Source organism: Heloderma suspectum, chromosome 4 (genome assembly GCF_057233095.1).
Source record: "Heloderma suspectum isolate Gila_16-S chromosome 4, 16-S_ref, whole genome shotgun sequence".
Classification (NCBI taxonomy): Eukaryota; Metazoa; Chordata; class Lepidosauria; order Squamata; family Helodermatidae; genus Heloderma; species Heloderma suspectum.
Window position 1 is genome coordinate 23,793,321 of NC_139461.1, and position 24,499 is coordinate 23,817,819.

At 44.0% G+C, this 24,499-nt stretch overlaps 1 protein-coding gene across 5 annotated transcripts in view; it reads left to right on the plus strand.

The window, feature by feature from the left end:
• Positions 1–19,217: 19,217 nt before the first annotated feature.
• MTSS1 (MTSS I-BAR domain containing 1) overlaps positions 19,218–24,499 on the plus strand; it is a 164,356-nt gene continuing 159,074 nt past the window's right edge. For all 5 annotated transcript variants that reach the window (XM_084848842.1, XM_084848843.1, XM_084848845.1 and 2 more), the window contains exon 1: positions 19,218–20,344. In XM_084848842.1, coding sequence (XP_084704968.1) covers positions 20,273–20,344 — 72 coding nt within the window. In that variant the 5' untranslated portion in view covers positions 19,218–20,272. The remainder of the gene's footprint in view (positions 20,345–24,499) is intronic.

The following is a 24,499-nucleotide window of genomic DNA, read 5'->3' on the forward strand; positions in this document are numbered from 1 at the left end:
CCAGCCAGCCATGCTAAATGGGGAATGTTGGGAGTTGTAGGACTTTATTCTGTCTAAACTCGCATAGGGTTGCACCCTTAATTAATTAAAACATTTGTATCCCACCCTATATCATTCAGATCTCAGGGCGGCGTACAGATAAAATAAATTTAAACAGTATGAAAAAATGAATAATTGAAACAGCTAAAAGCATATTAAATAATAAAACAAGCTAATAACAATTAGACAAATCTAAAACAGTTAAAACAGTGTGCAACTTTAGGGAATTCAATCAGCCCTCAAACGCTTTGGTGAAAAAACATGTTTTAACTTGCCGCCGAAACAAAACCAATGTCTGTGCCACTCAGGCCTCCAAAGGGAGAGCATTCCACAACTGGAGTCCCACAGCAAAGAAGGCCCTCTCCCACATCCCATCATAGTGTATATTTCACACTGGTGGGACAAGAGGAGGGCCCTTCCCTCAATCCGGGCATATATAGGGAGAGGTGCTCCCTCAGATATCTACACCTGCTTGTAAGAATCAGCGGTGGGTTCCCCCCCACCACTTGTTTTTTCCCTAGTAGGTGGCGGTCATGGGGTCTTTTTGACCTTAATCCAGCATTAATTCCCAAGAGGAGGAGGAGGTTTTCTGGGCCCAGTACACTGTGGACTGGACCTTCTGCCCCACCACCAAAAGAGGACACACAGTTGTATAACATTTGCATATGTTAATATATGTACAGATGCAAATTACTATAATTTAAATAAAAATAAAATAATCTCAGCATAGTGGAGAAAGCTGTGTCTGTGATCTCTTACTCCCCTTTGCTTTGGTAAGGATAAGGCAGGTGTAGGAAACCTTTTTTAAAAATTATCTTATAAAGGACCATTGATTTACAGGGGGGAAAAAATCTATCAGGAGCTACACCCAGGAAATAACATGAATGGCAGACAGTATATCAACAGGTGAAAGTTTTCCCATAATTGTATTTCCATACTAGAATGGGATTAACCTGTTGAATATCTGCCTGCTTCAACGCTGTTAATGTAGCAGTGTTTTGGCTAAGCTGGCTAGGGATGGTGGGAGTTGTAGGCCAAAAAAATCTGGAGGGCCACAAGTTGCCCACCCGCTACTGTGTTAACAGCAGAAGAGGCCAATGGCAACCCTAAACCATGCAAAGAAGTCAAGTGTCATGTTACAGGGGTGGAGAACCTATGGTTGTTGCTGAACTAGGTGCTGTTGAACTCCAACCCCCATCAGCCCCAGTCAGCATGGCCAACGGGCAGGGATTATGGGAGCTGTAGTCCAACATCTGGAGGGCCACAGGTCCCCCACCCCTGGGTGGTGCTGTTCCTAGCCCAGTAATGTCAACTGGCAGCAATGGCTCCCCAGGGTTTCAGGCAGGATTCTCTCCTAGCCCAACCTGGAGAAGCCAGCAATTAAACCTGGAAGCTTCTGTATTCAAAGCAGGTGCTCTCCCACTGAGCCAGGGGCTCTCTTCATTGATCTCAAGGCTTTCAACATTAGATCTTAGGTTGGCAATACTACATTCAGTGCAAGAAGACCAGATGTGATATTTCAAACTGGGGGCGGGGGAGTCAACAGAGATGTAAGATTTACAGCAACCAATCACCCGTGCTTGGATACATTCAATATTAATTTGTTAAATAGTAAGCAGTGTGCTGTAAGAGTATTTGTGGTTGTGGTTATTTATTTATACCTCAAAATAACTATAGCAATGTTATCAGCACAGCTCAGTCAACCTTTCCTCTTTTTGAGCAAAAAGGATATGAGCCTTTGACATAAATATGTACATGTTCATAGCAGCAGCAGTGACCCACCTCAAAGAGTTCTACTGTCTTCCACCATGCCTGGGAAAGCAATTAATCACCCTCTTTCCCCTATTGATACCACAATCAACTTAACAGCCCACCCACACACTGCATTTCTCTAAAACAGACCAATATGCCAAGAGACTGGATAACAACCCTATACTACACTGCAGGGTTGTCATGCACTGCTGTCTCTCGCCCCCCCACCCCATTCCCTGCAATATGGATATAACAACGAACACTGGGCTGGTCTTACCTGTGTTCTTTGAAACACAACCCAATATGGGTATTTTAATAATGGAATTTATTTGCATTTGCATTGGTAAGGTCATTTTAAAAAATGTTTATGAACTGAGAAAAAATTATATATATATATATATATATATATATTGCATTAAATTAAACCTGAGTTAAAAAGAGCACAAACTCCTGCTGCTATCTTTTTCATTTGGGTGGACACATTCCTGCCCAGACTCAGTTACACGAAAATCCTAGATTTCCCAATTGTTTTCTCTGGCCAGCAATCACTTAACTACCAGGGAAGACCAAAAACAGCTTCAGAATTAATCAGCAAGTCCCTTCACCAAGCAATGTGTTTGACTCTACTTTTTTTCTTTATACTATGGCTTCCCTAAATGTCAATCAGACCTGTGACTCCACGCATTGGTTAAAAACACTGAAAGGCAAGAGTTGGTTCATTTCTCACAAAGTAATTGGTCAGAATGGTGCCTGCACATTTTGTTTTGTATGTCTTATTTTACAAGGGCTAGGGCTTTGCCTCTGAAAAGAAAAGAAAGCTCAGAGCCTGGAACCACAGCTGATTCCCAACTCGGTACATCAGGTTCACCTATAGCCCCTCTCAGAGGGCCTGTTCAAAGATAGCATTTTGATAACCCTTTTATTTCCAGACTGCAATGTCAGCATACCTTCCCTGGGCTGACTTTGGGACAGTCACTGACTCTCAGCCTAACCTACCTCACAGGGTTGTTGTGAGGATAAACTAAAGAGGAGGAGGAGGCCCATGTACGCTACCTTGGGCTCTTTGGAGGAAAGGCAGGATATAAATGAAATAAATAAATGTCTCGCCCTTGTCTATTGCAACAGCAACAACAACAAAAACAAAAATCTAGATTTCACATGCTTCAACCCTGCCCTTTACAGACTCATTTGACCCTCTTGATGAAAGCTGTGGCAGAAAGAAGGAACAGCAGATTGCACAATAGAATCTGCTTCAACAGTAAGCATCTGATTACTCCTTCACTCAACATTGCAGCCACCAGAGACAGCTTTTAATTAAAAAAAAACCAAACAAACCCCGCCCCAAAACAAACCAATGTCTGGGCTTCTTGAGCCTAATATTAAGCATATGTTAAATTAATTTAAAATACACATTGTAGTCAGTTACCCTAATGTTTATTCTGTTTTATGTTATCACTCCAAGTTGCGTTCAATGAAAAGGTTGACCTAGTGTGCAGCTGCTGTGAAAAAGTAACATGCCATGTGAGGGATCGTTAGGAAAGGAATCAAATAAAACTGCCAGTCTTATAATGCCTTCATACAAATCTATGGTGTGACCACACTGAGAAAACTGTGTACAGTTCTAGTCACCACACCTCAAAACAGATATTGTAGAGTTGGAGAAGGGGCAGAAAAGGGAAACCAAAATGAACACAGGGCTGGAGCTACTCCCCCCATGAGGAAAGATTACAATATTTGGGGCTAAGAAAAAGGTGAGTAATGAGGGGACATGATAGAGGTGTATAAAATTATGGATGGTGTGGAGAAAGTGGATAGGGAGACATTTCTCTCCTTCTCTCATAATACTAGAACCCAGGGTCATCCAATGATGTTAAATGACAGAAGATTCAGGGCAGATAAACAAAGTACTTCTTCACACCGCGCATAAACTAGTGATGTCCACCAGCTTGGATGGCTTGAAAAGTGGATTAGACAAATTCATGGAGAATAAAGCTATCAGTGGCTACTAATGATGGCTCTGTATCAGGGGTGGTCAGAAAGTAGATCTCTAGATGTTTTGGACTTCCACTCCCAGCATTCATGACCTTTAGCCATGCTGGAAAGGGCTTCTGGGTGTTGAAATCCCAAACATCTGGAGATCTATCTTCTGCCCACCCCTACTCTATATCACCTCCAGTATCAGAGACAGTATGTCTCTAAACACCAGTTGCTGCTACCAGAAGATGCTATTGCATTCATGACTTGCTTGTGGCTTGCCACAGGCATCTTCTTGGTCACTGTGGAAACAAAATGCTGGACTAGATAGGCCCATAATCTAATCCAAGACGACTCTTCTTATGTTCTTAAGAAATACTTGGTTTAAAATGGAAATTAATTTTGAAAATTGCATTTTATGCTAACTGTATTCAAAGGGAAACGCCACATCCCTTACACATAATCCCAGTCGATCCCTGACTGGCCTATGTCAACTGTTAGAGAAGGAAATGGGAGGCGAGGCGCCTTTCCCTTTTCCAATAAACACTCAGTAAACACTATTTCTGCTTGCTCTTCTCTCTTTGCTTCTCCAACGCAAATTAAAGCCTTTCTCTAGTTCTTTGAACTAGCCCTTCCAGAACGTCTTCAGCCTGGCCAATTCCAAGGCACCCCTACAATTATACGCCCTCCCAAGTATTTCCCCCCCCTAAAATAAGAGATGAGGATTTAATGTGTTTTTTCAACTCTGAATTGCCCCTGCAATTCTTCTGCTAAGAGAGTCATGCTCACACATCAGACCCATACCCCAAAGTCATTCAGGGAAGTTTAATGGTTGTACTAGAAATAGACTGAGCTCCTTGTACCACTGTCCCTCCACTCTTTCACTCTCTTACTGTTGGTACTATTGAACAAGTGGACTGGGTTCAGATGACACAACACAGTTATTTAACCCGTGATGAGCCATGGTGCCCACAGGCGCCACATTGTATATGCAACCCCTGCTTGGGAGTTGTTCCGTGTGAACCCGGAGAACATGGGTTATGCGAGGGTTAAACAACCCTCGCATGACCCTAAAACAGACTATGTTTATATACTATGTTGCATATTTAAAATGGCAGCTGCATGTGCCCCACACACACCGCAGCCTCGCTAGGGTGTCATGTCATGAGAACAACCCCTTCGTGTGCATGTGTGTGTGAATGCGTCGTTGTGGAAGGAAAAAGGGGTTTGCATGCAGCTCCCGGCCTCCAGAAAGTCTTTCCAGTGATGTAACTGGAATTGCATGTGCTAGAGTCCTAGGAGGTTATTGCAGGACAGAAGGATGCTACTTTCTTATGAAACTTGTGTTCTCAACCTCTCATCTCTACCTGTCCATCTTCCGTCTCAGGAATGCTGGAAGTGGTATGTGTGGTTCATGCAATTACATAAGGTTGCAATGGTATTTGTTGTGGTTTTAAAAAAAATGTTTATTCAATTATATTGGGTGCTGCCTCCTGTTCAGACATCTCAGCAATTCCTTGTATTTCATGTTTGGGAATAAAATAACAGATGCTACTTCTTTATCAGATTTTCACGCAATTGCTCTAGCTGATGACCGCCGAGAGGTAGCAGCTTTACAAAGTAATACTGCTTTGTGCTGCTCCCCACTTCCCTGAGCAGTAGGAATTTCCACAGACAGCCTTTGATGGGGTCAGTTTATTAAAGGAAGAGACAACACTGGAGACTTACTGTGTTTTTCTACCATCTGTTCATTTACTGCAATACAAGTCGAATAGGGAGAGCACGCAGGCACCTGGACAAAAGTGCTAGTCTGTAAAGCAGCATTCATTCTCCCTTGTCCCCTGCTGCCCCTGATAGTGTGGGCTTAGAGCCCCATATGACTCCTCCTCAGTGAAGGCTGGTGGCTCCAACATCAGCAGGGCGGTGAAGCCACTCTGGGTTTCAGTCAGAACCAGACAGTAGACTTCTGACTTCTGAGTAGACTTCCCAGATGTATGCCCAATTCTGCCCATTTTTTCCCTTTCCCTCTAATACACATACCCTCCACATCAATATCTTGATCTATCACTCAATCGCAAAATAGCACTAACACGCATTTGCACGATCGCATGATAGCACTATTTTACAATAGTGCATTAGTCCAGGGGTGCCTGCTGACTCCTGTTGAGGTCAAGGAGGCTTGTTCTGGAGAATACGCTATTGCGCAATTGTGGGATAATGCAATTGCGCTATTGTGCGATAGCGCAAATGCGTGTTAGTGCTATTTCACAATTGAGCAATAGAGTGATAGAGTCATAGGCAGATACTGAGATAGAGGGTATGCATATTGATTGAAGATGACCTGAGATAAACTTGATTTTCAGGCTGTACAGGGAGTACTTGCTTGCCTGCGATAGCAGGCTTATATGCACTAGTGTTCAAGCGCTTATTTTCAGTGATGTTTCAAGAGTTGGTCCCTTGGCATCCTGCTCCAAAATGGCAGTGAAACTTCCAGAAAACAGGCAGAGGGAAAGGGTTGGGTCACTGAGGTCATGGGCAGCAGAGTGACACACCCACAATGGCTGGGCTACACACCACATGGGCAGGACTATGATACTGAACCCAGTGCATTTGTGGAAACAGCTCAGTAATGGAGCTGAAGTAAGCAGGAAAAGTCGGACTATAACCAGTCTCAGAAGAAGCGGTTTTTCCGCAATAAAATGCAGGGCTGGTGCTGAATGGCCACGACGTCATGGAAACACAGAGACCTCACTGCGCAGTCAGTGAGGCTGGTGGTAAATCGCTGGAGGAAACACAGCCCTAGATAAAACAATGTTTTCTTACTTGATGTTCATACCACTGTCTAGGTAGGCATTACTTTTATGATCAAAGGTTTAAATGTCTGTTGCCTCTGTCAAATGATTTGTCACTAGCAGGAAAGGGTGGAATGTCTATTTACTTATTTATTTATTTATTCATTCATTCATTCATTCCATTTCTATACTGCCCAATAGCCGAAGCTCTCTGGGCAGTTCACAAAAATTAAAACCAAACAGCACACAATAAAACAATTTAAAATATATCGAACATTAAAACCACAATATTTTTCCTGTTAAGGAAAAAAAAGATGGAATAGCTGACAATGCTTTTTGATTGCTAATGCTAGGATACCTCTGACTGGAAGCAACCCAGGAATGTGGGAGGTAGATAAGGAAGATATCCTGTTCTGCTCCAGTTGGGCTCTCCCCCCACCCCATCTGCCCCAGGCACAGTGCCATCTACCAACAGCTACCCTGTGGGAGGGAATATCAGGGCCGGCATCAAGGGTAGGCATAGCTGGGCACCTGCCAAGGGCCTACACCCCGGCAGAGGCTTGTTCACCTGCCTCTCACTCTAGCCCAGACAATAGTGGTGAGAAGGAGGAGCAGTAGATGCCACTGCCTACTTGCTCCCTGGCTCTCTGCCTGTCAAGCAAGCAAGTGGTAAAACAACAGCCAATGTTTTAAGGAAGCATGATGTAGTAGTAATGGGGGACTTCAATTTACCCGATATTTGTTGGGAGACAAATTCTGCAAAACATGGCCCCTCCAGGAAATTCCTGACTTGTGTGGCAGATAACTTCCTCCTACAGAAAGTAGAGGAAGGAACTAGAGGATTGGCTATCCTTGACTTGATCCTAACCAACACAGATGACTTAGTGGATAAAGGAGCAGTTACAGGAACTCTGGGGGAAAGCGACCATGTTGTACTTGAGTTCTTGGTTCTAAGGGAAGCAAAAGCCGAGTGTAGTCAAACGCATACCCTGGATTTTAGGAAAGCTGATTTTAATAAACTCAGAACAATGATCAGTAAGGTCCCATGGCAAGCGATGCTAACGAGAAAAGGAGTCCAAGATGGGTGGGAGCTTTTAAAAAAATTAATTGTGCCTTGAGAATTTCCCACAATTCCAACAAGAAGAAAAGGTGGAAGACAACAGAAGAAGCCAATGTGATTTCACAAAAAGCTTAGAGATGACCAGAAAACAAAAAAGGACACATATAGGAAGTGGAAAGAAGGCCAAATAACAAAGGAAGAGTACAGGCAGGTAGCACAGAATTGCAGGGATGGTGTCAGGAAGGCTAAAGCTGTGAACGAGCTGAGGTTAGCGAGGGATGCTAAAAGCAACAAAAAGGCTTTCTTCAGCTACGTGCATAGTATAAGGCAGAGGAAAGAAATGGTGGTTCAGCTATTAAATAAGGATGGCAAAACGATAACACATGACAAAGAAAAGGCAGAGGTGCTCAATTCCTACTTTGACTCAGTCTTCTCCCAAAGAATGACCTCCCTGGCAAAGGCGAAGTACAGGTTGAAGGGGCAGGATTGCAGCTTGAGATTGATAGGCGTATGGTCAAGGAACACCTAATTACTTTGAATTAGTTCAAATCTCCAGGGCCAGATGAACTGCATCCTAGAGTAATAAAGGAACTGGCAGAAGAACTCTCAGAACCACTGTCTATTCTCTTTGAGAAATCATGGAGGACGGGTGAAGTGCCAGATGACTGGAGGAGGGCTAGTGTTGTCCCTATCATCAAAAAGGGTAAAAAGGAGGATGCTTCCTGTAACTTGAGCCCATTATTTGGTGTCCTGCACTCTGGGATGATCGAGAAGAGATCCTGGCTTTCCTCTCTGTGACAACCTTTCAAGTACTTGAAGAGCGCTATCATCTCTCCCCTCAGTCTTCTCTTCTCAAGGCTAAACATGCCCAGTTCTTTCAGTTTCTCTTCACAGGGCTTTGTTTCCAGTCCCCTGATCATCTTTGTTGCCCTCCTCTGAACCCTCTCCAGTTTGTCTGCATCCTTCTTAAAGCGCGGTGCCCAGAACTGGACACAGTACTCCAGATGAGGCCTAACCAGTGCTGAGTAGAGGGGTACTAGTACTTCCCGGGATTTGGAAGCTATGCTTCTCTTAATGCAGCCCAAAATAGCATTTGCCTTTTTTGCAGCCACATCACATTGTTGGCTCATATTCAGCTTGTGATCAACAACAATTCCAAGATCCTTCTCGCTTGTAGTGTTGTTGAGCCACGTATCCCCCATCTTGTAACTGTTCCTTTGGTTTCTTTTTCCTAGGTGCAGAACTTGGCATTTATCCCTATTAAATGTCACTCTGTTGTTTTCTGCCCAGCGCTCCAGTCTATCCAGATCACTTTGAATTTTGTTTCTGTCTTCCAAAGTATTAGCTATCCCGCCCAATTTTGTGTCATCTACAAATTTGATCAGCATTACCTGCACCTCCTCCTCCAAGTCATTAATACAAATGTTGAAGAGCACTGGGCCCAGGACTGAGCCCTGCGGTACCCCACTCGTTACCTCTCTCCAGTTTGAGAAGGTCCCATTGAGAAGCACTCTTTGAGTCCGATTCTGTAGCCAGCTGTGGATCCACTGGATCATTGCTTCATCTAGCCCACTTTGAGCTAGTTTGAGCTAGATCAGGATATCATGGGGCACTCTGTTGAAAGCTTTGCTGAAGTCAAGGTATATTATGTCTACAGCATTCCCATGGTCCACAAGGGAGGTTACTTGATCAAAAAATGAGATCAGATTCATCTGGCATGATTTGTTCTTGACAAATCCATGTTGGCTTTCAGTAATCACTGCATTGTTTTCAAGGTGCTTACAGATGGATTGCTTGATCATCTGCTCCAGAATTTTCCCAGGGATTGATGTCAGACTGATATCAGACGTGTTTATTGTGATTTCATTCATATATTTTGATGTCTCTTGCAAGCCACCTAGGTGAGATTTGGATCCTGAAATGTGGGATATACACAAACCAACAAGGATATCACAGAGCTGGAAAATGGCAACTGAAATGATCAAAGGGTTGGAGCAACTCCCAGAATGAGGAAAGGTTGCAGTCTTTGGTGGCTTTTTAGCTTAGAAAAAGGGCAAGTAAGGGGAGACATGACAGAGATTAATAAAATAAAATTTATGCATGGTCTGGAGAAAATGGATAGGGATAATTTTTCTCCGTCTCTCATAATACTTGAAGATGGAATCATTCAGTGAAGGTACACCGTGGGAGATTTAGGACAGACAAAAAGAAGTACATCTTTACACAGCACATAGCTAAACTATGGAATTCAATTTCACAAGATGTAGTGATAGCCACCAACTTGGATGGCTTTAAAAGGGGATTAGAGAAAATATTAATGGAGGATGAGGCTACCAATGGCTACCAATGAAGGCTACATATTACCTCCAGTATCGGAGGCAATAAGCCTCTCAGTACCAGTTGCTGTGGAACACAAGTGGGAGGGAGTTATTGTGATCATATCCTGTTTGTGGATTCCCATAGGAATCTGGCTGGCTCTTCTGTAAAGAGAATGCTGGACTAGACAGGCCTTTGGACTAATCTAGCAAGGCCCTTACGATGAGCTGCTTGGAGCACCGTCCCTATAAGGAAAAACTAGTAAAGCAAAAAAAGAGCCGTGGGGCATGATAGACGTTTAGAAAGTTGTTCAGGGTGTGGAGAGAGGAGACAAGTTTCTGTCATAATATTGGCACTTGGTTTCACCTAATGAAATTGATTGACAGTGGATTAAGGTCACAATGAAAGAGGTAGTTCATCACATACTGCATAATTCACTACTGGAATTTGCTGGTACAGGATGTGGTGATAGTAGCTTAGAAGGCTTTACAATTCATTCATCCTATATTTAGTATTAGGAACCTTTATGTTCAGATGGAGTATATCTCTGATTTTAAAATGCTGAGGACAAAGAACATGGAATAATAATCACCATCACTTCCAGTTTCTTCTGTCTGTCTATCTATCTATCTATCTATCTATCTATCTCTTTTTAAGTGACTTTTTAACAGGGTACAAACTGAACACAAAAGGGAACAAGAAATCAAATGAACAAAGAGACAATGCACAGTCTAAGGGTGCTACTAAAGACACTGTGCAGCTGTTCCGTCACTTCCTTCTTAAAACATTTTTTATGGAAAGAAAAAAGATGGAAGAAGAGGTGGGAAATAACAGGAGCATTATACAAGGAACGTCAGGACCCCCTGAAAAATTCCAAGAATAACGCAGGCAGATTAAAGCCTCATCTGGAAACACTCCAAAACAGAAGTATATAATGCAAGTGAGACCTGCAACCAAATTGTGCTTTGTGGAGTGCCACTGCTCAGGATTCCAACTACTCCACTGTATTCCTCCCCTCCTACCTGGTTTTTGGGGCGGTTCCCCATCACCAACATTCCATGGCCACTGAGCATGTTCAGTCCTTCCCCCTACACTTTAGGGTTTTTTTTCCTAAATATTTTTGTACTTCAAACCTTTGGTCTCTCCCAGGCCAACTGATTTCTCCCTCTTGTACATGTATGCTGTCATTTTGGCCCCAGAAGGATCCTCACGCAGAGAATGAGTGTGTCATTAGGATATTGGAATTTCCCCCCACTGTGGGATGGATGATGACAATTTTTTATTTCTTTCCTTCCAGAATGTCTTAGCCCAGCCTCCCCTGTGCTGGCACCCTCCAGATATGTTGTTCTACAACTGCTGTCATCCCCATTTAGCATGACCATTGGAGGGCACCAAGTTGAGGAAGGCTGTCTTAGCCTCTGTCTGGCTCAAATTCAGTTCAAGCCCTGCACTCCCTAGAAAGCTAGCCATCTTTTCCATGAGCTCTGAATATTAAACATAATTTGTTTAGACACACTCAACCACCCTGAGCACAGCAAGGTTGTGTTGGCAGGTTCCATGTAACTTGACCTTTTCTTGGAATTCTACTCCTTTCGCAAGGAAACGTTGCCATACGTGGGGGGTGATGATTCATAACTTCTGAAACTGCCTCAAGGGTTTGTGATTGTTTTGCAAGTAACGTTTGCAGGAAGTGGTTTGCCATAGCAACCCGATCTTCGGAGGACTGTACCGGCAGAAGTCTTCTCACTGAACTGGATGAGATTTGCAAGTGGTGGAGTGTACTGAGGACCACAGACTAAAATTCACATGATCCAGCAGTCAGCAGGTTGGCCAGTCATCCTAATCAGGGGATGGGCTGGCTTTAGTACTATGTTATCTAGTCCTCGTTTGTTTTTAACTAGAATCCCTGAATGAGGATCCAACAGTGTTTTAAATATTTAAGCTAGACTGCACACATGGGACCACTTGATGGTTAAAGCACAACTAATCTGTGCTAAGTGATCCTATGTCTGCACTCTTGCTTAAGATCATTCACTAAGAAGTGCCTTGCAGGACTAGATCAAGATCCACCTAATTCTGTATTCTTTGCAAGGATCTCAGCAATAAACAGGTGCTAGGTGGTCCTCAGGAACTGGCCAGTGGCCCACCAATAAACCACATTTTGTCTTCAGCTTACCCCTACCATAGTCTATTCATAACACCTGTGAAAATATTTGTTATTTACCATATCAGCAGCAATCCAGAACCAGATATGAAAACAATAAATCACTGCATTTGCTGACTTTGACGGCTAACAATTACTTCCTTTCTTTCTGTATAAACTGTATTCCAGCCTTCTGCCCTCCAGATGTGTTGGACTATAACTCCCAGCATGCCCTGTGCTGGCTAGGGGATGCTGGAAGTTGTAGTCCAACACATCTAGCAGGCACCAGGTTGGGGAAGGCTGCTGTACTCTATATAGTTGGCTTTGTGCTCCCTATAGCCTTGAGGAGTATGACATTCCAGGGTGAGACTTTTGCAGGGACACTTTACTTGTGAGGGGAGAGTACCGGAGCCACATAGTGTTTTTATTATAATAATGCTAATACACAAGCTGAGGTGGAGGGAAGGGAAGGAGGGAGCAGACAGGAACCCCAACAAATTGCAGTGAACCTTTTTTCTGTCAGGAGCCTCTGACCCACAGACTAAATGAATTGGGAGCCAGGCCTGAGCCTGACAGGCGAACAAGATGTAGAAGCTCTGTGGGGCCTTTTTGGCACCTGGGGCGGGGGGATTTTTCAGTCCCCCTTCACTCCGTACGTGTGCGCGCTTTCTTTGTGCCGTCTCTCTCTTGGCCTGCCTACTTGCCTCCCTCAGTTCTCTCTCCCCCGCTGCCCCCAGCAGTCAAGGAACTGCACCGGACGAGGCCTGGCCTAGTGTTTTGCATCAACCGTGACCACCCTGGAAGCTGTGCACAAGCAGGGCCTCATCCTGATGTTCTGGCCTGGTGCCTCTGGGTTCCCTGCCTCCTGCACCGCCCGGTGGCACTTGAGAGAACCCGGGTGGCAAGGCCTCGCCTAGCGTGACACTGCTGCCACCATGCGAGCCAGGCCTGACCCCCTTGCTCTGGCCCATCTTGCACCCTCCCTCTCTCCGGGCTCTCTTTCCCTTCCTTGTGGAGGCTTTACCTACATCTCTCCTCTCTGTCTCTCTCTGTCTCTCTCTCTCTCTCTCTCTCACACACACACACACACACACTCACATAAACTTCAGGAAGCCCAGAGTGGGACTAACCTGTGGGCTGGTAGCGGCCCATGCCCTAGGCCATGGGTGGGCACCTTGTAACCCTTCGACTACAACTGCCATCAGTCCTAGTCAGCATAGCCAATAGTGAGGGATGATGGGCTTTGTACTATAGGCGAGAAATTTGTAGGCCACAAATTGCCACCACCACCCTGGGCTCCAATGTTATTTTCTTTAGCTCCTTACATAAGCATATGCGATATGACACAATCTCCAGTTGCTTGGAGGAGCTATCAGGTATAAAAAAGGCCATCGATCAGGACTTCATTGCTATATAAGAAATCTACACAGGAAGGCATTTCACATATATGAAGAGCATACTTATACCAATATCGCGCATGTGGGCATAAGTGGAGCACAGGGTATTCGTGGGAACTTGAAATGCTTATTTTGGTTTTCTATTGTAGGTGTACATAATTGCTGCTATTTTAAATCACAGTAGTTACTACAAAAACTGAACAGAAGGGAAGGGGGAGGAGAATCCTCTGTTCTTTTATTTGATAGAAGCAAACCCTAAATGGAGGGTGTGTATTTTAACAAACCCTTGGGTGGTTAGCTCTTTGTCACGAAAGATGAGAGAAGTGCCCATCCCATTTCATGTTCACATGCGATCCTGCTTCTCTTACTTCTGCTGTGGGGCTAGCAGCAGCTTTGGGAGGTAACTGAGGCTGCAATCCCATATATTTGTTGGACTACAACCCCTGGCCAAATGCCACGATCCCAAAGGCCATGATGGCAGGGGGTTGTAATAGTTCAGCACTTCTGGAGGGTGCCAGATTGGGGAAGCTTTGAGTTGTGCACTCTTATTCCTTAGCTTTTTGTTGTTGTTTGATTCAAGTTAATCCTAGATCCCGTCTCTTGCCAAGAACTCGCACCAGTTCAAATTTACAGTAGGCAGATAGCTCTGAATTAGAAAATGGCTTTGGGTGCACTCATTTAAATGAGCTGGCCTTGCACCAATAAAGTACTTTATGGATCAGGCCCAGCATGTACCGTTAAGCACATTTATATGTAAGGTTGGGGAGTCCGGGTTTATTTTGCAAGTTGTTGTCACTCCCAGTTTAGCAGCGCTGGAGGGAAATCAGCTTTCATTACTTATTGCCCAACTACATTCAGCCCAAGTGTGGGAATCAGAAAAGTTATCAGTGCAATCTAAGTGCCTAGAGCAAAGAATAGGTAGATTACATACATAAAAATATAATACTGGGTTTATGTCTTTGCATGAACTTTTGTTCAGTTGCCAGGTGGTTCAAGGCAACTAAGGAACACGTAGCACAGGGCCATGTTCTTACAAAACACTTAAACCTCTACAGTGGAGAAAATGTAAGAACACAGAAACCAGGCCAGATTAGTTGTTTATCTAGCCCAGAATTGTCTGCTCTGACTGGCTGCACCTCTCCAGAGTTTCTTTCCCATCCTCTCCTACCTGATTTTCCTAACTGGAGATACCAGGGATTGAACTGGGCCCTTCTATGTATAAAGCGTATGCTCTGCCACTGAGCTAAGATTTGTTCCATTATTGGTCATTAGATGGCATGCTCCTGGTGGTTCCACATCGACCTATGGCCTGAATGGAATCCATCCAGAGAAGAACCTTCAGTGTGGTGGCTCCCTTTCTATGGAACTCCCTGTCTTAGGCAGGCACCAACATTGTACTGTTTTTGGTGCCTTCTGAAAACATATTTATTTCAAGAAGACTTCCTTGATTGACCAGCCATGGTTTTTATTGGTATTCTGTTTTTAAAAGATTTTTAATATGGTGTTTTATTCTTTTTTTCTTTTATTCACCATGCTGGAATTGTTTTAGATGTGGAGCGGTATATAAATCTTGTAAATAAATAAATAATTGGGCAGGGGAGGGGGTCTGAGAAAGACAATAGATCCTCTTGCATGTAATTCTTTTATTGTTAGCCACCTTGAGCATAATTTCCTTGGTAGAAAGGTGGGGTACAAATGACATAAATAAACAGATACATAAACAACCTAGCATATGCTATTCCGCTCTAATTTTGCATTTGGTAAGGAGGGTGGAGAACATGCTAAATCCTTCAGCAATTTTTTTGATCAAATCATGGTTGTAAAGTCAAGCCTCAGGGAAGGATCCTGTACCTTTAAATACATAAGGTATAGGTATTGCATAGGGGGAGCATTATATATCAAGCACAGGTGGCTGTGCAGACTGATCCTATTTGTATTCACACAGAAGTAAATCCCACTGAATTAAAATGGTATTCCTAGGAATGCAGCCTGGAATTTCCTTTCCATCTCCAGATGAGTTACTGCTTGAATTTGAAGAACAGTTATATAAGCAAATTTCCTGAGCCAGGGTTTATACTGCAAGAAGTTTGCCCTTAATGAAAAGTTGCCCAATAGCAGCAGACGCAACTGAGGAGTAGCTCAGGGAGATATTTCAGTCATCGCTTTGGAGAAGGATTAATTCTCTGCATCAGGAAATCCTGACTCCATTTCAGTTTGAGGATGCCGTTTCATATGCTTGCTTACTTACCTGGGAACATTTCCCACTGACATGAGCTGAACTTACTTTTGAATAAACATGCATAACATCTGGCTGCCAGTCCTCAGGTTGATCTACAGTTGGCTTGCATTTCTCTCTTTACTTCCTAAAAATAATAGAATCCTGTCATGTTTAAATACTGGATATTGGTGTTAATGCACAGGGTTTTCTATAGTCGCTATATTGCTCATCTTCGTAACACTGGAATAAAGAGGTATTATTCCTGTTCAGAACTGTCTGGTCGCAAGCTGGAGAATTGAGGTAAAATTCCCTGATGCACTGGAAGATAAGGCAGTCATAGTATCTCCCACCTGCTCTTCTTCTGGTCCTGATATCTGACTGTCCCCTCCATTACCTGCTGTAACAAGGATAACTCCAGTTGTATCATGGTCTGCTCAGCAGGTGGAGAGGGAAAGGAATGAAAGGACTGGGGTTAAAATAGACAGAAGCAACTGTGACTTCCTTGTTTCTTACCGCATTTTGGAATGTAAATGTATTTGCACATTTTCCAGGTAGAAACGATGTAACTGTATTCCAGTTTTACAGATACAGAAACTCAGAAAGTGATGTGCCCAATACCACACCAACAGCATCAATAACTGAGGTGGGAAAGAATTTGATCCCATACCTCCCAGGTTCAAGCCTTCCTTATCCCTTTGGCCACAGGTCTTACGTGCACAAATGTTATTTATTACATTTCTGTACCGCCCAGTAGCCAAAGCTCTCAAGGTGGTTCAAGCAATGTACAATGTGCAAGGATCTTGTATTCTGGATTTCTGTGACAGGTTACAGTAGATACATCACATCTTATTAATTAATTTACAATATTTGTATACTGCTCTATATCTAAAACAGATTTCGGAGCGATGAACATGAAAAATAGTAAAAGGATAAAAATATTCAAACACCATATTAAAATTATGCTTTTTAAAAACAGAATGCCAGTAAAACTGTGGCTGGTCAGTTAAGGAATGCCTCCTGGAACAGTGCTGTGTTCAAGAGGTGCTGGAAGCAACATGGTGTTGGTGCCTGCCTGACTGCCAGGGGCAAGGCGTTTCAAAGAAAGGGATCTTGCATCTTGGCTATGTAAGGCATACATATTGTTTTGGGAAGGCCAATGCTAGAATAATTTGGGCTTCCCTGTATTACACCCTTATTATGCATTTATTCCATTAATGAATAAGAAATCCATATCTTATATGTGTCTTTATGAGATATTGACATCTTTGCCATGGGTAGAGGCTCTGTGCTTTTAACAACTGCATGACAGGCAGAAATTCAACAGGATTTATAGAGTTGGAAGGAATCTTGGAGGTTTGGTCCAACCCCCTGCTCAGTGCAGGATTTGCAGTGCAGAATGTAATGTTAGGTCACACAGTGCAAACCTAACAGCATTCAGGTCAAGAAGCAACCGTAAGAACCAGACATGGAACAACCGAGTGGTTCACAATTGGGAAAGGAGTACGACAAGGCTGCATATTGTCACCCTGCTTATTTAACTTATATGCAGAGTACATCATGAGAAACGCCGGGTTGGATGAATCACAGGTCGGAATTAAGATTGCCGGGAGAATTATCAACAACCTCCGATATGCAGACGATACCACCCTAATGGCAGAAAGCGAAGAGGATCTCAAGAGCCTCTTGTTGAGGGTGAAAGAGGAGAGTGCAAAAGCTGGTTTGAAACTCAACATTAAAAAAACTAAGATCATGGCATCTGGCCCCATCACTTCCTGGCATATGGAAGGGGAAGAAATGGAAGCAGTGACAAATTTTACTTTCTTGGGCTCCAAGATCACCGCAGACGGTGACTGCAGCCATGAAATTAAAAGACGCTTGCTCCTTGGGAGGAAAGCTATGGCAAACCTAGACAGCATAGTAAGAAGCAGAGACATCACCTTGCTGACAAAGGTCCATCTAATCAAAGCTATGGTTTTCCCAGTAGTAATGTATGGCTGTGAGAGCTGAACTATAAGGAAGGCTGAGCGCTGAAGAATTGATGCTTTCGAACTGTGGTGCTGGAGAAGACTCTTACGAGTCCCCTAGACTGCAAGGAGGTCATATCAGTCAATCCTAAAGGAAATCAGCCCTGAGTGCTCATTGGAAGGACAGATAGTGAAGCTGAAGCTCAAATATTTTGGCCACCTAATGCGAAGAGAAAACTCTCTGGAAAAGACCCTGATGCTGGGAAAGACTGAAGGCAAAAGGAGACGGGGACGGCAGAGGATGAGATGGCTAGATAGCATCACCGATGCAATGAATATGAACTTGAGCACGCTCCGGGAGAGAGCGGAGGACAGGAAGGCCTGGCATGCTATGGTCCATGGGGTCATGAAGAGTCGGACACGACTGAACGACTGAACAACAACTCTGGACAGATTTAAGTGAATGTGCTAATCGGTTGTTAACAGAAAAGAAAATGAAGTTATGTAGAATACCAATTGTGTGCAGTTTAGCACACAATTAACTTTAACTTTATGTTAAGCATTTAGATGTGTGTATATATGTATGGGATATACTTCATTCATTAGATATAGATATATAGATAGTGTACTTTGGGAAGACAGGCTACCAGGCTATTTGTTAGTTACCATATCTATAGTTGACAGCATAATCCTATGCATGTTTAGACAGAAAAAAATCCTACAACTCCTAGCATGCCCCAGCTATGCATCGCTGCCTGGGGCATGCTGGGAGTAATAGGACTTTTTTTTCTAAGGACACACTCCTGTGCATGTTTAGACAGAGAAAAGGCCTATAACTCCCAGCATTCCCCAGCCATGCATGGCTGCCTGGGGCATGCTGGGAGTTGTAGGCCTTTTCTCTGACTAAACATGCACAGGAGTGCACGCTAAATACATTACTCTCTGTCAGCCGATTTAAATTTGATGTAGCTTTCTTCTTCAAGTTATACAAAAAGCAGAGGCAGCCAACATCTACTCAGTTGTTTTTTCTCCCCTATTCTACCCCCCTGCTTTTTGTAACGTCTTGCTTGATGAAAAGATCTGGAAATCTGGAAAGCTTGCACATTTTTGGGTGATCTTTGTGTTGGCCTCATAAAGATATTACACGATATGGATTTTGGACATTTTTTCTTCATTTGTTTGTATTTGGAATTTATCATCATCATCATTTTTAAAGACTGAGGTAAATATGTCCCAGGAGGTACCGTGTTTACTGTTAATACTACACTTTCCTTCCCTAAGCGCGCAATCCTACGCATGTTTAGACAGAAGAAAGCCCTAGAACTCCCAGCATTCCCCGGCCAGCACGGATTGCGCCCTAAGTGCTTTTATTATAGAAATTGCTTAGAGGATCTTTGGCACCGCAGGTGGGGATTCGTGCGGGCGACCTCCTCGCTCTCATGCTCCTTTCCTGGCGCTCGAGCACGGTCGCCCCTTAGGCGGCGCTCGAGAACGAGCCAGCGACTTCACTCTTCCAGCTCTTCCCCTCTCCGGCCAATCAGAAGCCGCGGCCCGGGCATTCTGCGCTCGTGACGCGCCTTCCCGGGGAAACAAGGTTCCAAAGAACCAGCAGCTGCTTCAGCGCGCCCTTGCGTGCAGCTTTGCCTCGGCACTACAGTAGAGGAGAAAAGACTTGTAGTGGAGGCAGCCAGCGCGTCGCTGAGCGGGGAGGGGATTGCAAACTGAGGAATCAGCACGCCGGAAGGCATTTTGAGCGGGGAAGGGGTTTTCTTTGTGTTTTGATTTGCTACCTTTGGGGGGATTTTGTCTAAAAAGCAGCAGATCCGGTGTGTGCGAATAAAAGCACCGGTGTTAACCTTCCTTCCCGTCCTCTTAACTCTGTTAGGTGTGATGCATTCAATGCAATAGGGGTTCTGAAGGGGTGGTGGAGTGTACGAGTGTTTGCTTAATTTTAATTTTGCAAAGGGGCGTTGTTTTTTTTAACTGGAAGCTTTGATTGTTTTTGAGTGGAAGCGGCAGATCGAGCGAATGAGTCTTGGGTTGTTGTTTTGTGTGCGTGTGTGCAAGATCGGATCTGCAGCTGTTAAATGAATAGTTGGATGCGGGGGAGGGGGTTGTTGTGGGAGGCAGCAGATCTCCTGGTGCATCCGATGCATTTTTAAACAGCCTGCGCTGCTGCTGCGGCTCTTCTCCAGTTCCGACCCCAGCCCGATCCTGCCTACTTGTGTGTGCGGGCATGAGTCAGAATGGAAAACGATGGGTTTTGTTGCTATCCTTGTGTGTGGGGGATAGAAGCGGCTTGATCTTTTCTATCCGTGGGACTTTCCTCGGGGTAGGGTTGCAATAGGAGCTACGTGGTTAGATAACGATAACATCGGGGGCTACAGAAGGTAGATTGGAGCGAGGGGGGTTAGCTCTTGGATCTGCTGCTTTTGAGATTGAATTCTTATTTTTCCCTAAAAGGAAAACTCCGATTTTTCTTGGTTTTTTCCCCCTCCCCTTGAGAGGTAGGAATTGCAGTAAGAGGTTTGATCTTTTATATATATTTGGTGGGGGGCTAAGATTGGTTGTGAAACCGCAGCAGTTTCTTCGGTGTCCTTCGGCGCTGGGGGGAAAAATGGAGGCTGTGATAGAAAAGGAATGTAGCGCGCTTGGAGGACTCTTCCAGACCACCATCAGTGACATGAAGGTAAGGCTGAGAAGGCGTGCATCCGGGGTGGGGTGGGTGGGGGTCGCGAGATGCCCCCCCCCGAGCCGACCTCGATCAGTAGATCCCCGCCTGCAAATCGGCTCTTTGAATTCCACCTGCATTGAAATGATTGCTGGGGGTTGGAGGGGAATCACCAAAACGCCCCCCGCCCCCTCCCCCGCCCCGTTGCATGCAGATGGAGGAATCCTCCCTTGCATTGACATCAGCTGCAGATCGCTTTTCCCCGATGGGCTGCTGTTTGTTTAATCTCGGCTCCCCCGTCGGAGGCGAAAAGAAAAGAAATTACTTAGCTGTTCGCAGGTTTCTCTTTTGGCTGTGCATTGGCATCTCTCTCTTTTTCTTTTTTCTTACCTCCGAGACCCGAGATTTCCCAGAGCCCCTTGGGATTGTTCTAATTGTTAGTCTAAATAGAACCTTTGGGTGATGATGATTATAAAATAGGAGACCTGCTGTAGAACCAGCACTGCATATTCAAAGCCCCTGAGGTGGGGCTGGAACTAAGGAAAGCATTTGTATATATACTGCAATGAATGATAAAAGAGGGCTATCGATATTTATTTCATTGTTGATGCTTTCTCCTCCCCACCCCTCCCAATTCCCCAGGTCCGGGGGAAGGTATAAGCCTGACATTATTCAAATACCATTTTTGTTTCATTTTTCTACATGTGTATCTGCTGCTCTCCTCCTCCTTACTAGCGGGGGTGGGGAGCAAGGTACTAAATAAACCCTTATATTGGGTCCAAATAAACCCATATATTGTGAATTGACACATGTAGCTGTGTTTCCTAGAAGTACAGTTATCACTCTCATCGAACATTGTGAACTGTGTCACCTAAGTGGAACCTCTATATGCAGAGGCAGTATATCTTTAGCTACTAGATTGTACTAAATACTAGGCATTTGGCAGCATATGATAAGCGTTAATTGATCCTGGAATGGCGTATGGTTATGGTTGTCTGCTTTGAGATTGCTTGTTGAAGTTGTTTTAGATATATGTTCTTGTATATTCTGTTCATGTGTTTTTTATGGAATTGGCTTTTAAAATCTGTATATTGTATTTTTAAATGTTTTAATCTTTGTAAACTGCCCAGAGAGCTTTGGCTATAGAAATGTAATAAATAAATAGATGTTGGGGACAAGCAGGGAAAGGCCATGAGGTTTGTGCCTCTTGGGCAAGCTCCCAGTGGCAATTGGTTGCTGTTGGAAAACGGAGTGGTGGACTTTGGTGTGATCTATCAAGACATTTTCTGTGTTCTTAAAGCTGATCTGAGTTTAGGTGGGGGCAAAGTACAGACAGCTTGCCAGTAGGCTTGCATATAAAGGCAGAAAAGTTACTGGCCTGATTTTTTTGTTTTTTAGTAGGCTGCTAAGAGGCTACTAGTGGAAACAAAGTTTGCCTTTTAGCCAGCTATTAAAAAGAAAAAGGCTTCTACTAAGTGGGCTCGCAGAGGGGGACAGGTCTCCATCCTCTCTCCATCTCAGCCTTGCCTTCCTCTGTGGCCAGCACTGAAACCCAGTGGGCTGGCAGAGGTGGGACAGAGCAACCTCTCCCTTCTCTGCCACCCTACTCACTTGAATGCATAGAGTTCCATGCACTTGCCTGGATGGAATCTCTAGTTGCCTATGGTGACCGGAAGAAGAATTAAACACAAGACTGGACAATACGTGCATGTTGTGCCTGTAGTTGCAATAATGGTGCCTGTCTCAAAGTGTTACGCTTTCTCTCTAGCACTCCATATTTTGACTTTCTTGTAGTTAGGTTTTTGGTTGAGACCTGTTTCAATTTGTGACTAAAAGCACCATATGCAAAGAGCCATACATCTCAGTGGATGAGTGTTTGCTTTACATGTAGAAGGTCACTCGTTCAATTCCCAACATTTCTACTTAGAAGGATCCAGTGAGAAGTAGCTAGTGCCTACTGTAAGGTGTGAATGCTATCAGCTAATGGTTGGGTACCATATGGTTGCTTATTGTTGACTGGGTTCACACAGCACAGGTCCTTTTGCCTGTGTTGGGGCTGTTCACACAACACGCTAACCCACAGTCAGTGGCTGAGTGTGAACTGTTGTTGAACTGTGGGTTAGCGTGTTGTGTGAACACAGGGTGTTTTCCTCAGCGTGGCTTGTTAACCGTGCAGTGTGGTTTATTTTTTTCAAACAAGCCGCCTTGAGAACCCATGGCTCGTTGTTGGGTTGTTCAGGGTGGATAACAAGCCACACTGCGTTGTTAACAAGCCACCCTATGGAAAATGTCCTGAGTTCAGATAGCACGCTAACCCACAGTTCAACAGACAACCCACGGTTCAGCAACAGCTCATGCTCAGCCAGTGACTGTGGGTTAGTGTGTTGTGTGAACAGCCCCATCATCTGCAAAAGGGCCTCAATTCATGATGCATCTTTGAGGGTTGGAGGAGTCCCAGGTTCAATCCCTGGCATCTCCAGGTAGGGCGAGGAAAGAATCCTTGAATGAAGACCTGGAGGACTGCTGCCAGTCAGTGTTGACAGTACTGGGCTAGATGGACCGATGGTCTGTCTTGGTAATATAAGGCAGTTTCCTATGTGATTAAAATGCTGGGTTCTTGTTTTGTTCTTGAAGAAGTGATCTCCAGCCATTTCAGCATAGTTATATGACAATGAGAGGTGAAGTGGCTGTCAGAAAACCTTGCATTATTCTTTTTCATCATGGGCATGATGTCTTTTTTTTTTTTTTTTTTGGAAGGAGAAGTGTAGCGGCTTCTTCGCTAGAAAGGCAGACACAAACTAGTTTAGGAGAACAGATGATGAGCAAAATCCAGCTGACAGTGGTGTTACGTACACTCTAAAATTTATGCTTAGGATGCTTTGTTGCAGTTTTTGATAGCATAATACGTTATTTTCCCTTACCCCTTTTCCTGCCAAAAGTCGGGAAGGAAGGAGAGATGGCACTTGAAGATGAAAGATTGATTTTTGGAAGCTGTGGGTGAGGGCTGGATGTTTGCCCAGTTCTTTAACTACGAAGGAACTGTTAATGAAGGGGCAGTGGATGGGGGCTTCAGCCTGTGTGTGTGTGTTGGGTGGATGTTGTTGTCATCTTTTAAAAAACATCTTATTCTTTTGTATTTTCATCTGAGCAGACCTCTGGATATATTAGAAGTGCAGCTTCTTTAGATGTGGGTGGATGAGAGGAGCATTGTACGTTAGGAGCATGTCATAATGAACTCTTTGTGATGTGATTGGGTTCCAGATCTTCCTTTGTTGAGCGGCCTGCAAGTCTCTTGGGAGGGAGGGGCTCTAAAACAAAACCTGCAATCATTTTCATTAAGTCCACTTCAACAGTGGGAACATTTTAGCAGATGTTGTCTTCCGCCAGATGGAATGTTGCTGTGAATGGTTAAAAGCAGAACTTACCCTTCCATTCTTTCCAACAGGAAGCAGACAAATCTTGGAAATTGTACTGAGCTGCTACCTGCAGTTGAAGGAGTGTTCATCTGAAACATTTCTCTCTCTCTCTCCCTCCCTCTCTCTCTCTCTCCTCCTTTTTTTAAATACACATCAGTTTTGTAGAGCTGAACAGAATGGTGGATGCCTTTTAAAGGAAGCAAACCATCAGTTGTAGTAGCGGAAACGTATTTTTTTTTACACTGAACATTACAGAACAGCTTCTGAGGATAAGAGAGAAAACAATATATCAATTTTATATTCAATTTTGCAATGTTCAGTCAAGTAAAACTTGCTAACAAGTTCCAAAAGGGGGAGCTATCTTAGGCTGTTAACAACATCCAACACAAAGAAGAGTCCAGTGGCACCTTAAAAGCCAACAGATAGGCCATGGCATAAACTTTTGTGGATTAGAGCCCATTTCATCGGATGCATGAAGTGTTCACCAAATCTCGCTGTTCACAAAGTTCACACCCAACCCTTAAATGAAGCATTTTTTTTTAAAATGGTAATTTGCTTTTGCTAATTGTATGCAGAAGTAATGCCAATTTAGGCTATAATCCGATGCACACTTCCTTGAAAATAAGACCCACTGAATTCACTGGGATTTTCTTCTGAGTAAATGTGTCACAGGACTGGGCTGTGTGCCTGATCTCAATTTTTATATAACAGCTTCTCATGAAAACGTAGTGATACAACTAAGATTGCAATCCTGTGT